Source organism: Carica papaya, chromosome 9, assembly GCF_054855325.1.
Source record: "Carica papaya isolate Zhongbai chromosome 9, ASM5485532v1, whole genome shotgun sequence".
In the NCBI taxonomy this organism is placed as follows: domain Eukaryota; kingdom Viridiplantae; phylum Streptophyta; class Magnoliopsida; order Brassicales; family Caricaceae; genus Carica; species Carica papaya.
This window is the reverse complement of record NC_142317.1, coordinates 3412101-3423986: the sequence shown is the minus strand read 5'-3', so window position 1 is coordinate 3423986 and position 11886 is coordinate 3412101. Positions and strand designations below refer to the sequence as shown.

At 34.7% G+C, this 11886-nt stretch overlaps 1 protein-coding gene across 3 annotated transcripts in view; it reads right to left on the bottom strand.

Annotated features, from left to right (window-relative positions):
- Positions 1–640: 640 nt before the first annotated feature.
- LOC110823263 (ketose-bisphosphate aldolase class-II family protein) overlaps positions 641–11886 on the bottom strand; it is a 52860-nt gene continuing 41614 nt past the window's right edge. For all 3 annotated transcript variants that reach the window (XM_088211625.1, XM_088211626.1, XM_088211627.1), the window contains 21 exons: positions 11311–11357; positions 8414–8625; positions 8110–8197; positions 7860–7979; positions 7639–7757; positions 7436–7508; positions 7231–7350; positions 6637–6709; positions 6368–6534; positions 6225–6272; positions 5942–6083; positions 5333–5430; positions 3655–3799; positions 3454–3542; positions 3268–3378; positions 2462–2536; positions 2001–2066; positions 1707–1895; positions 1512–1622; positions 1101–1181; positions 641–1009 (listed from right to left, as the gene is read on the bottom strand). In XM_088211625.1, coding sequence (XP_088067751.1) covers positions 830–1009; positions 1101–1181; positions 1512–1622; positions 1707–1895; positions 2001–2066; positions 2462–2536; positions 3268–3378; positions 3454–3542; positions 3655–3799; positions 5333–5430; positions 5942–6083; positions 6225–6272; positions 6368–6534; positions 6637–6709; positions 7231–7350; positions 7436–7508; positions 7639–7757; positions 7860–7979; positions 8110–8197; positions 8414–8625; positions 11311–11357 — 2354 coding nt within the window. In that variant the 3' untranslated portion in view covers positions 641–829. The remainder of the gene's footprint in view (positions 1010–1100; positions 1182–1511; positions 1623–1706; positions 1896–2000; positions 2067–2461; positions 2537–3267; positions 3379–3453; positions 3543–3654; positions 3800–5332; positions 5431–5941; positions 6084–6224; positions 6273–6367; positions 6535–6636; positions 6710–7230; positions 7351–7435; positions 7509–7638; positions 7758–7859; positions 7980–8109; positions 8198–8413; positions 8626–11310; positions 11358–11886) is intronic.

Sequence of the window (11886 nt, the reverse complement as noted above, 5' to 3'; positions counted from 1 at the left end):
TTGGATTTTTGATTTTTAAAGACACTCAATACAAAATATATCTTTATTATAAAATTAAATTATTAAAAAAATATTATGTTCACTAATACAAAAAAACTTACAAACGTGACCCAATAGGTTAGAGATTGCTTGGCACATAATTTGATTACAATTGATAATTTAATTACAAAAGATATCAGAGAATTAGTTCTTTAAGAGAATCTTGAATATTTTTTTGAGGGTAGAATTTGAGTGATTTTTAGATGATATAATTTTTATATTATATTTTATTTTTTTTTTTATATTGAATGACTTTTTTTATCTAGTAAAAATGTTTTATTTGATTTTTTATTGTAAACAGTTTATAAAAAGTTCAATTATAAATAACTTATAAAAGGTAGTCTAACCTTGAGAAGACTTATATCCAACGCAAGATCACAAATCATGCAAACAAGAGAAGCAAAGACAAAAGTTAGTTTTTAAAGAGAAAGAAAACAAGAGAGGCAAGGCCGCAATTGAAGTTTTGTGGGTGAGAAAATGAGTGTTCTTTAACAGATCTTGCATCCGGTTGATAAAGGGGGAAAAAAAATCTACAAAGATCGGAAGAAGAACATTGGAGAATTGAAAAAAGAAGGAAAAAAACACACGAGTGTTACAGAGATTTGAAAAATCCTAATAGAGTTCTTTTTCATTTTCTTTTATTCTCGATACTTCTCACAACAGAAAAAAAAAATTTATTATGTAAAGATTTTTTTTTCTCTATATTTTATTCTCAATATTTCTCGTAACAAAAAGAAAAGCTTATATCATGTAAAGATTTTTTTTTCTCTTTTCAGTTTGGCATAAGTTATCACGCTTTTCCTGCTGAGCCAAACAGATGCATCTTCTCCGCAACCACAGCTTTCATAGCATCTTTTGCAGCTGCCATAACATGAACCAGGTCAGTCTTGGGGCTACTCAGTGCATCCATGTAAGCCTTCCGCACCTCAGTATTGACATTGAACTTCCTCACACCTTCCTCTATACATCCCTATCCAAAGCAGTAAAGTTTGGTTCAAGCTTTTATTTAGTGCAATTTGATGTATAAATGCATAAAATAACTTCAAGATCTGTGAACATACCTGGATAAGTTCCGGAGGCAAACCAGAGGCTCCATGAAGCACCAGAAAAACACCATTCTTTGAACTCAAATCATGCAAATCCTAAACATGGAGGAGAGTTAGAATCTACAGATGAATAGCAAGCACCGCATGAAGAATGATAAACTTTCAGCATAAGTTTCAAAGGGACATGTAAACACTGCCAATGTCAATAACTTATCTTTCCTTTGTCTGACATGTGCTATTGATATGATACGTGAATGTCAATAACTTATCTTTCTTTAACTTAGAAGTATCTCCTCTGCTCAGTTATCTTGAAATATTAATAAATCGATTTTTAAACGGATGTTCAGTTCAAACCAAAACCTTGTAACATGAAAGTAGTAACATATTGTCTCCAGTGTAAATAAGGAAATATGTTGTGCAGTTGACCTTAAGCAAATCGAGTCTGAGATTTGGTCCTGTTGCAGGATATTTTCCATGGACATTTCCAATACACACGGCCAAAGCATCAATACCAGTCTCATCAATAAATTCTTGTGCCTGAAAGTTCACGAGGCCAATGGTGAAACATTGGAAATATAAGATATAGGAGCAAAGCTCTTTAACAAATTGAAGGCATGAAACCTGGTTAACATCAGTCAGCTTTGCTTCAAAATCTTCAACAGTCAAGTCATCCTCTGTTCCTGACAATCTCCCTAGTTCAGCCTCAACTAGCATACCTTTTGAATGGGCCAATAATGATATGCCCTTTGTATATGAGATGTTATCCTTGAAAGGGAGATTCGAACCATCCACCATTACTGAATCAAATCCCTGAAACAGTCAGATCCAACATGAAATCACATGTAAATTAAATAAAGAAAATAACTGAATAATGATAGTAATACTTTGAACACACAACATGATAAGCCAACTCACCAACTCAAGAGCCTCCATCAGCTCCTGCCTTGAAGTTCCATGATCAAAGTGAACAGTGATGGGAACCTGCCATATAATTGTCTAATTTTACTTCTCATGCCTAAACGTAAGATGCAGAACTATAGTAACTACATCAGTAAAATACATTTAAATAATCATCTAACGAACTCTATATAGTTACAAACAGGAACTGTATCCAATTTATGTACTTGATGTCCAGTGTAACATATTTTTATTTTCTTTCCCTATTCTAGCTTTGTTATTTCTCAAACAATCACAACAGCTTGTCAGTTTGCCAACAGGCTACAGTATCTTATTTATATCAACCAATAGAGACCAACCCGTCAAACCTCAACACGGTTTTCACTTAGAGATCAAAACTTCTGGTATTCTTTTTTCTTTTTGTTCTTCTCTATCCTTATGCTCTCTAATATTTCACATAAATATGAACTACCACTTACCCTGGCCTGCTCGGCAGCAGAAACACAACATGCAACCAATGGAATGCCTCCTTGCTTTAAGGCACCAGGATGAATCTGAAAAAAGAAGAGATTAGATATGGCACTTTATATCTTATAAATTAAATGAATCAACCTTCTGAACCAGAAACATAATCATTGTTTGGGGAAGCTACTTTTAAGGATAGTGCTTGAGATTCACTGTCATAGGAAAAGGAAATATAAGAACAAAAATACCAAGATCCATTAGGTGCTATGCATATAAACAAATAGGCCCGAAAGTAGGAGGATTAATTTGTTTGGTTGCTTGAAGGGCCAATTTGCCTGGGATTAGCTAATTTTGCAATCAGAACCATGTCTATCACAAAGGGTACGCAGTTTATATTGAATTCTTGAGTTTGGTTGGTTCTGTTTGGCCAACAAAAACTAAAACTAGATAGTGTTTCATAAATTCCCAACTATCATCAGTACTCAGTTGGACAGCCAAGCTTTGAAATTTTAGATATTTAGCTAAATGACAACTAAAGTAGGTGGGATATCTTTTCAGAATTTGGGTTGTAGTCAAATTCAAACAGAGGTTTCCTTTGCTTGTCAATACCAGATACCTTCTTTTGGCTCCTTCTAACAGTTCATATTAGATTATTTTCCTTTATTAACTTATTTTAGTAGTGTCAGAAAAAATTCCATAAGGAACCAGACTTGTGCACAAGCCCAATATATATTTTGTTGCTGGATTATGTATACTACTAAACTAAATACTGAATTTAGAACATGGATAAATTTTATATTTAACTTGCTATTGAACTGACCTGTAAAATGGCAGGACTATTTTCTTCCTCTGCAGCAGCAACAACTGCCTCTACTCCTTCCATATTGTAAACATTGAATGCTCCAATGGCATATCCACCATTTTTAGCATTCTTTATACAGAGTAATAATGTCAATCTCTACTGGAAGAAATTAGTCAAAGTAAAAACTAAAGAGATGATGCTTACAAGGAGGAGCTCTTTTGTCGATAAAAGTCTGGCAGGGCAAGCCCAGGATCTGGCAACTTCTGCCAGTGCTTTACTGTCACCAACATTACCTGTAAAGGAGAATTATATAGATTACCAGATATCTGCATCTCTAGGCATTCAATAAATTCAAATGGCCACACAAAAGAAATTGTAAAATAAACAAATAGAACTCAGATTTACCAGGGAAAACAATGTAAGGAACTCCAGGATGCCTACTTTCAGGACCTAGCTGCCACAGGGGAACACCTGGAAGGGCTTGTCCGACTACTTTGGCACTTTTTGCTTCCAGTGCCTTCGTGGCAATATCTGATGATGTGATTCCACCCTAAAAGAATCAAGTATTTGTAGCAAATATTATTGTTCTTTTCACATCATGGCAGTTAAACACAGTTTTTTTATGTTAATATCCAACTTGAGAAAATAGAATCCTACATGAGCCCTAAATACAATGAATGTGAGTTTTTCTATTTTGACTAAGGGATTTTGCAAAATTTTAAAGAAAATATGCCCAGGGGCCAATATGTATGACCAGGAAATAGTCATCAAAAGCCTCCTCTAAGGAGAAGAAAAGAAACTGCAAAAAAAAGTAAGAAATTCTTAGAATAAGAAACAAGTCTCAATCTTCCTGCCACAGCTGCCAAACACTTAAAAATAACTGTTACAGTAAACAGAATCATGTGTTTTAAACAAGCATGGATACAAATTCATTTTCTCAGCTTGAAAAGAAACCAGTCGAACCCAATAAATCTTCTTCTTCTTTACCTCTGCATATTCTGAACCCTATAAATGCTACACAAACTGAAATTTGTTCACGTACATCACATAATATATTTTTATGTCCAGTCACATACATCAAATCATGATCATTGAAGTGCAACTTTCACATGTGGGTGCTACCCCTTTAATGCCTCATAAATAGCGTACTTCTTTATCAGTAAAAATTGAACTTTTTAGCTATGCACTTATCCACTGTAATTGTGATGCTGATGTTGATTCGTGATGGAAAACGATTTGTAATATGATAAAGCCATCGTAGATGATTGTAAGGAGACTGACAACAGTTGTCTGAGATCTAACCATTATGGAGAGATTGGCAGTGATAAATAGAGCAGATTTGTTGTGAGCCACATGGCTCCTAGAAATGACATGGCTGCTAGAACAAAATTATTTTTGTTTTATCATCTAGTTATCTAGTTTTATCTAATAATAGAAGTAGTTACAGGGATAAGTGTAAATGTAGTTCTAGGATATGTAGGATAAAGTGTGCTGTTAGTTTCTTAGTTTCTAGGATATGGTGGAAGTTATAGGTGGTTTTTGGGTGGTGGTAGTTACTTCCAACTAAGGAAGTTATTTATTAGAAGTAATACTTTATTTATTCCAACTAAGGAAGTTAAATATTTTTCTTGTATGAAAACAGAATTGTAATATAAATAAAGTACACATAAAATTTTGTTAAAAAAAAGCTTCTTGAGCACTTTAAACTCTAGGTGATTGTTTAGATTTTCCCTTAACAAGCCCATACGACTAACAAAATTCCATAACAATATCCTAAAAAAGGGACTACAATAGGGTCAGAAGGGTAACAAACAGGCATCAAAATTAGAGGGAAAAGAAAGCTAATATTGAGCTCTCCTTTGCCATACCTTAGTCCAGCTGAATTAATGAAAATATACTGCAGGATTTACAACATCCTTAACTAGAAAGGATCTGGAGTGTATATATACGTTCGTCTATACAGAATAAAAGAATCGACAGTAAACTTATGTTTGCAAAGGGAAAGAAGAGGAAGAAGATGAATTTAAGCCACTAGTTCAATTTTTACCAAGGAACAGATGACCATTTGAACTGAGTAAAATACCTTTGCAAGAATGTAACGTGGTCTTGTAGTTATCCTCCTGACTACTTCCACCAATGCAGAGCTCACTTTAAAATTGATTTCCAGACTCTCAGAAGGAGCTGTCAAAAGGACCAAAAAAGCATCACCACAAAAGAGAGTGAAAAAGTCATAACAAAGAATACAATGAGGAAAAACTTTTGGGTCATAACATTTGCAGGATAGAAGATTTTAGGAATGTCACTGATCTTCTAACTGGCTTGTAATTCTTTTGTACATGAGTAGTACATCCTTGGTATCTTTGTTAATATTTATATTTTACACTTTTATTTTAAAAAACGAGGAAAAAAAAAGAGACACAGTTGGTTACAGTTAACTATTTGCAGAAGAAGCAGTCACATATGAATTAAAATTAATTAGCTTTGGTATGCTTATTCAGAAAAACAATCAGCAGTTATTACTGCCAATATTGCTTCTAAAGCCTGTTAGTGTTGTTTCATAATCCAAGCATAGCTGAACAGCCTGCTAGGGAATTCTCCTAGAAATAAAAGTTATATGCTTAAGGTAGTTATATGAATCACAAATAGATATCATAATTTGCATAAGAAAGATAAATAAAAGATAAATAACAACTTTTTCCAATGATGAGCTCCCGACTACTCATTATTAGAGTGTCTTTAGAAGCATGAAGGAAAATATCTGCCATTTCAGCTGCTCTTTTGATTTCCTCCTCCCTCTTCTCTGATGACTTCATGGCAACTTCATCAACAGAAACCTATTGATAACAGAAAAACAAAATTTAGATTCCTAAGCCAACAAGAAAGGATTTTGCATCTCATTTCAAAATCTCTCAGATTCTTTAGTGAAAAAAAACAAAAGCACCATTATACACAGGTACTATAATCTTTTAGGTTACCTCAATAACTCGTAAAACTTGTCCACATTGTGACCTGAGCTCTTCAACCTAGATTGGGAAAGAAAACACGTGAACAAGATAAAAATCTTGAAAATACATTGAAAATACAGAAAGAACTGAAAATTGGAATGAACCAATTCAACCTGTTTTGTTGTCTTAGGAACATATGATCCCACAATTATCAATCCACCCTTCCTTTCTTTGCTAAGTCCTAAATCTTTTGGTAAAATTGGAGCTTTAGGAACAATCCCTATCCGTGCAGAGACAAAACTAGCAGCAGTGCGGCACAAGAAAGATTTTCCCTTTAATTCTGCCTGTTAGTTATAGTTAATTGATATATAAAAGCCTTTCAGGCATTCGCAGCAAAAGATGCCGAAGGGTACAAAGGAACTGTTAAGAATGGCATAACAACTTGCCTGGATCATCCCAACTGCAAACACAGCTATGTCTCTTTCACTAGCTGCATTAACTATACATGTGGACCCCTGCTTCAGCCAATCAATAAGAAGAATAGTGAAACACTATGTCTAACCAAATTTCTTTCCTTAACTAACCTATATAGTGATCTTTTAGCATTTTCAAGAACATCTGTTTTTGTGTAATATTTCTAAAAGCTCGTAATATAAATACTTGAACTTCATTAATTCTATTGAAAAAAATGATTGACAGTTTGAATATATCTCATTTACATCATTTTCTTTTTAAAGCAACTCAAATTTAAGAAAACATTCCATCGTTCCAAAATTCTTATCAAGAAAGAAGGGAAAAGAAAACGAAATAAGGTATTATTCCTTCAAACTATGGAAATTGATGAGAAATAGTTCAAGCCTTTTCAAATTTTTGTGAGATTTTGTTACAAATGCTGAACCAGGCTTTTATAGGAAATAATGACACATCATAAGAATCATTCAAACAAATCCCGGCTGCAAGTAAGTCATGATGTAATGTGAAACAGTAAGTTGAAACATATGTGCACTAAGCATGCATCAACACATGCAAATACTACCTTCACCACGCTACAAAGATGCTCGCAAACAGCATTAGGTCCACCTTTCCTCAAGAGTTGGAGAGAAATTGATGTAACATTACTGGCAGGGATACGACCTGCTGTCTTCTCTTCTACCCACTAAAATTAAATAGGGTTGCACACCAAAATCAGGAAAAAAAAAGAATCAGGGAAACCAGATGCAGTTCAGATGGAAATTTTAGACCTTGCGTAGGTTTGAGGATTTATAGCCAAAGGCAGCATCTTTAGCAAACTCAGTCTCTCCAGCAGGAACAAGCCTATAGACCGCATAAATGGTGTTAACTACCGAGCTGTTCCTTTTTTCTCTCTTAAAAAAGAAGTGTGTTTTCACAGGTCAAAAAAGGAAACCAAGAAGCATGAAGTGAACCGAAAAGAAGAAGCTAGTACCATTCAGAATCTGCAACATAGTGAATGTCATCAATGGTGTAGCGGCCTCCTTGAAGGAAAAAGGGACAAATGATCCAGGCATCCAGCTCTCCCAGAACTGAAACAGCCGCATCGGCTTCCTACAAAGTTCAGATAGCTTCTAGTCATGATGTAATTAGAAGCATAAATCACAATAGCAATAAAAGAGCTTTATGCAACTACTTAAGACCATGCATCCTTGCCTCCGGAAAATGACCACGTAACGTTGAATCACCTCTCAAAACCACAGAGTAGTTAATATTCTCAACTAATGTAGCTGCAGTCTGGAGGTTACTGCAAATATTCTTGATCAATGTACTCGCCTGTCCAAATATCATAAGAAAACAGTACATAAACATTTGCTACCACCGAGTTAATGAAAAATTAATAAAATTAATTACCACTCATTTTTAGGGATTTGAGTCAAATTCACAATTGAAGAAAGCTCTTTACCTTCTCAGAATTGAGAGATCTGGAGTTAGTCAAAATGAAGAAGCACATGGGTCTTTTTCTGAACTGCTCAACTAGGGACTCAATGCTCCTGCAAAGCATGAATGGTGAAAAATAAGAACTTGTGAAAAAATATTTATTAAAATATTTGATTGTAGGATGGCATGGAAAACTATAATCTTAGATGACAAAACCACATTAGCTTTAGAAATACCGTTCATAGACGATTGGATGCATCTAAGTTCAACCAATAACATATTTTCATATTTATGTTGCCAATTCAGCAAGTAAACAAATAAAGGCTCACCATTCTGTCAATACTTCTATGTCATAAACTGTCTGGGTTCCAGTTGGGTCATCATCAAGAACAACCAATGTCTTTGAGTTGCTTTGATTAAGTCTATGTATGTCAGCAATAGGATCCGCAGGCCACTCAGGTGGAAGAGATTGCAAAACAAGTTCTTTCTTAAGAGTTGGAAGCTTTCCTTCAACTTTAACACCAGTAAGTGTTTCATAGACCTAGAATTTCAAAAGCTTACCATTAAACCAAAACCAAATTCCAAACAAAATTATTTACTTATACTGAATTGAATTGGAGAATTCATATAGTATTTCTCCAAAAAGGAGAATTCTTTATGTACCCCATATTAATTGGTGATTATTTTTGAAAAAAAAGAAAATGTGGAGTTCTTTTGTTTATTAAAAGACTAGTTCCTTTGATAGTTACTTTTTTTATAAAAAAAGAACTATTATTAGAGAGGACAGTGATACAAACAAAGTTAAGAGTATAAGTATTTTCTAACAGTCCAAGCAAAACAGGCAAGCAAGATTATTAAATTTCACCAGAAAAAAAGCATGATTATCAAATTTCACCCAGAAAAGCATGAGTCAAATAAGAACCTCAATGTTCATGTTCACTAAGTTCAAGATCAAATATCAGGAGCTACTCTACAGATTACAAAATGCTTTTGAAGGCTTTGACATGATTAATCTTATGCATGCATCGTATGGTGAGAAACTTCCATTGGTGTTTAACATGGAAGTCTATCTGGGAAAAGATATCAAATAGAGATATTTAAAGCACTGTTATGGAGGGACCATCTTTGTTAGGTGTTGGGTTTCATGGCTAGAATATAATGCTAGATCATTATCCAGCATGTGACACCAACATGTTTTATTTGGGATAGAATGATTTGCTTTGCCTCTCTGTGGGTGAAGGCAAATAGTTTTTTGCAAGAGATGCTTTTGTCAATTAACTAAAGAAATTGGAAGGCAAACTTATATTGGTGCTTGCCCCTTTTCCTTATTTGCATTTAGTTTTCTTTTATCTGGTAGGATGATGCCTCATTCTCCCTTTCATTATCTCTCTGTTAATAATGTCATCTTTTTCTATTAAAAGAAACAGATATTGGAAGCGAACTAAGCAAACAGATCTGGTATACCACCCTTATTTGAAGTCCTATATATTTGTGATTGACAAGTGAGCCCTTCAAAGGCAAATCTTATTTACAATTTCGACTTTTTGGCCAAGAAGATGGAGTAAAGAGGAAAACATATACTATTTGTTTATGATTTGTTTCTTTTCTCCAGGCTTTCGGGGGAGTATCTACTTAATCTAAGGTGCATTTTCATGTGATGCGAAGATCTCTCTAGCCTTACCATTAATTTGGACTTTGGACAATTCGAAATTGGTGGTCTTTGGAGATTGTGTTTTGGTGGAGGAATGTGCTGGGTTTATTGGTTGCAAAAGCAGCAAGTTGCCTTTGAAATACCTGGTTCTACCTTTGGGAGCTAAACTTTCAAAGATAGCTCTATTTGGGACCCTATTTTTGGGAAGATGGAGAGGACATTGGCAGGCTAGAAGGGAAGATGTCTTTCTGAGGGAGGAAAGCTCACTCCCATTGAGAGTTTCTTCCTAATATCCCTTCGAAGGTGGCAAGACAATTGGACCTCTCCTATGTCCGTTCCTTTGGGTGATTTGGTGGATCATTGGCATTCTCACTTGGTTTCCTGAGAATCTATCATACTGCATTTGAGTTTAACATTGTCAAGTGCTTTGGAAAGCGTCTGTTCTGTCAAAAGTAAAGATGTTTACTTAGACAATCATGCATCGAAGGCTCAATAGAGATGCTACAAATCTGCCATCCTTGCCACGTTTTATCTCTAGATATTTGTGTCATGTGCTTTAGAGGAGGAGTCTTATTCCCATTTATTCTTCCATTATGAGGTAGCTTGGAAGATTTGGACAATACTGTTCAGCTTGTTTGTTTGGATGCAATTCGGTCACTCTTTAGAGCTTCTTAGGGGTCCATATAAAAGGTGATGGGTTAAAAAATGAAGCAAAATCATTGTAACAAAGGGCCATTTTCTCCAGTTTATGGACACCATCTCACAAGGAACTGAAGAATCTTCCATGAGAGACATATATCCTTCCATGAGCTATGAGAGAGAAAAACTTTTCTGGCAACCTTATGGGTCAAGGCACATGGATACTTTTCTGAGATAGTTATTTCCGATTTCCACTGGAATTGGGAGGGTATCATCTTCATTCATTAACAGCTCATATGAGACTCAAGGATTCCCTCTAATGAGTCTTTATTAATCTCATTTATCATAGGTAGAAAAGAAAAAACAGTAAGAATATAAGCTCTTCCAAAGACTTTTCTCTTCAACGACCTATAACAAGATGCCAATCTAGACCATAACATCCTCTGCGTTTGGATGGAATAAAGGGTTTCGTATATGGGATGCCCCTCCCTTTGTGTCGGGTTAATGATATTTACGCAAACAGCACTTCCGAATAGCATATCCTAGGCAAAAAGCAGGTAAGAGTAAACCTTCCCTTTTCTTATTCTATCATGGTACTACGTTCAAAGTCATGATATCAAAAGATATTTTAAAGTTATAGTGATTTTCTTCCATGGAAATTGCTCTATTACCATGTTGAATTACTTAGTTAAATAATTATCATGTGAAATAAAAAAAAATGATGTAGAATAAGATACGAGGTTTCCAGCAGAAAATCAAACAGAAAAGATGCTTGGTAGTCATATTTGGAGCATGGATTTTCTTTTTTTTCTTTTTTTTTTGAGATAAAATGGAGCATGGATTTTCAATATTGAGACTTGTCAGAGCCCTACTCTAACATCCATAAGCTATTTTGCTCTTATCTTGAAGAAAAACAGAGGCATAAAGGGTGCATACCTTAACCACACCAGCATCATCCTGCCTACCCCAGCCAGCAGCAGAGCCTGTTCAATAGTAAGTTTATGAGTATTAATTATGTATCTCAAAAAGAGAACAACCTCAACAAATTTACATGACAAATGATAAAACAATTTTCTTCCTGAATCACAGGTCAAGTTCCTTAAATATGGAGACTCTTACTCAACATAAGCTGAGCCGATCATGAGATAAGTGCAATTTAATTACCAAACAAGGTCTAGATCTGAAATGCAATTAAACACATGAGCAAATAGAAAAATGAGGGTATGCCACAGCATGGAACAGCACCACCTGTCCCCAAAACAATAACAAATTTGGCATGTTCTTTGTTTTTTTTATTTTAGATCAAGAAAGAAATATAATTATGATGAATTTTAACATCATTCCCTTCTTTCATCCTCTTCCTTTGTTGTTTAATGTTCTTTTCTTGAGGGCTTGGCCAAGAGTTTTTAATTTATGTTCCTCAGAAGATATTTTTAACAAAAGTTTCTGAAGTCTAAAAACCAATTAAAGTTTAACTTGCAGTGTTGTAGGATTACAATTTATGGTCAAGGA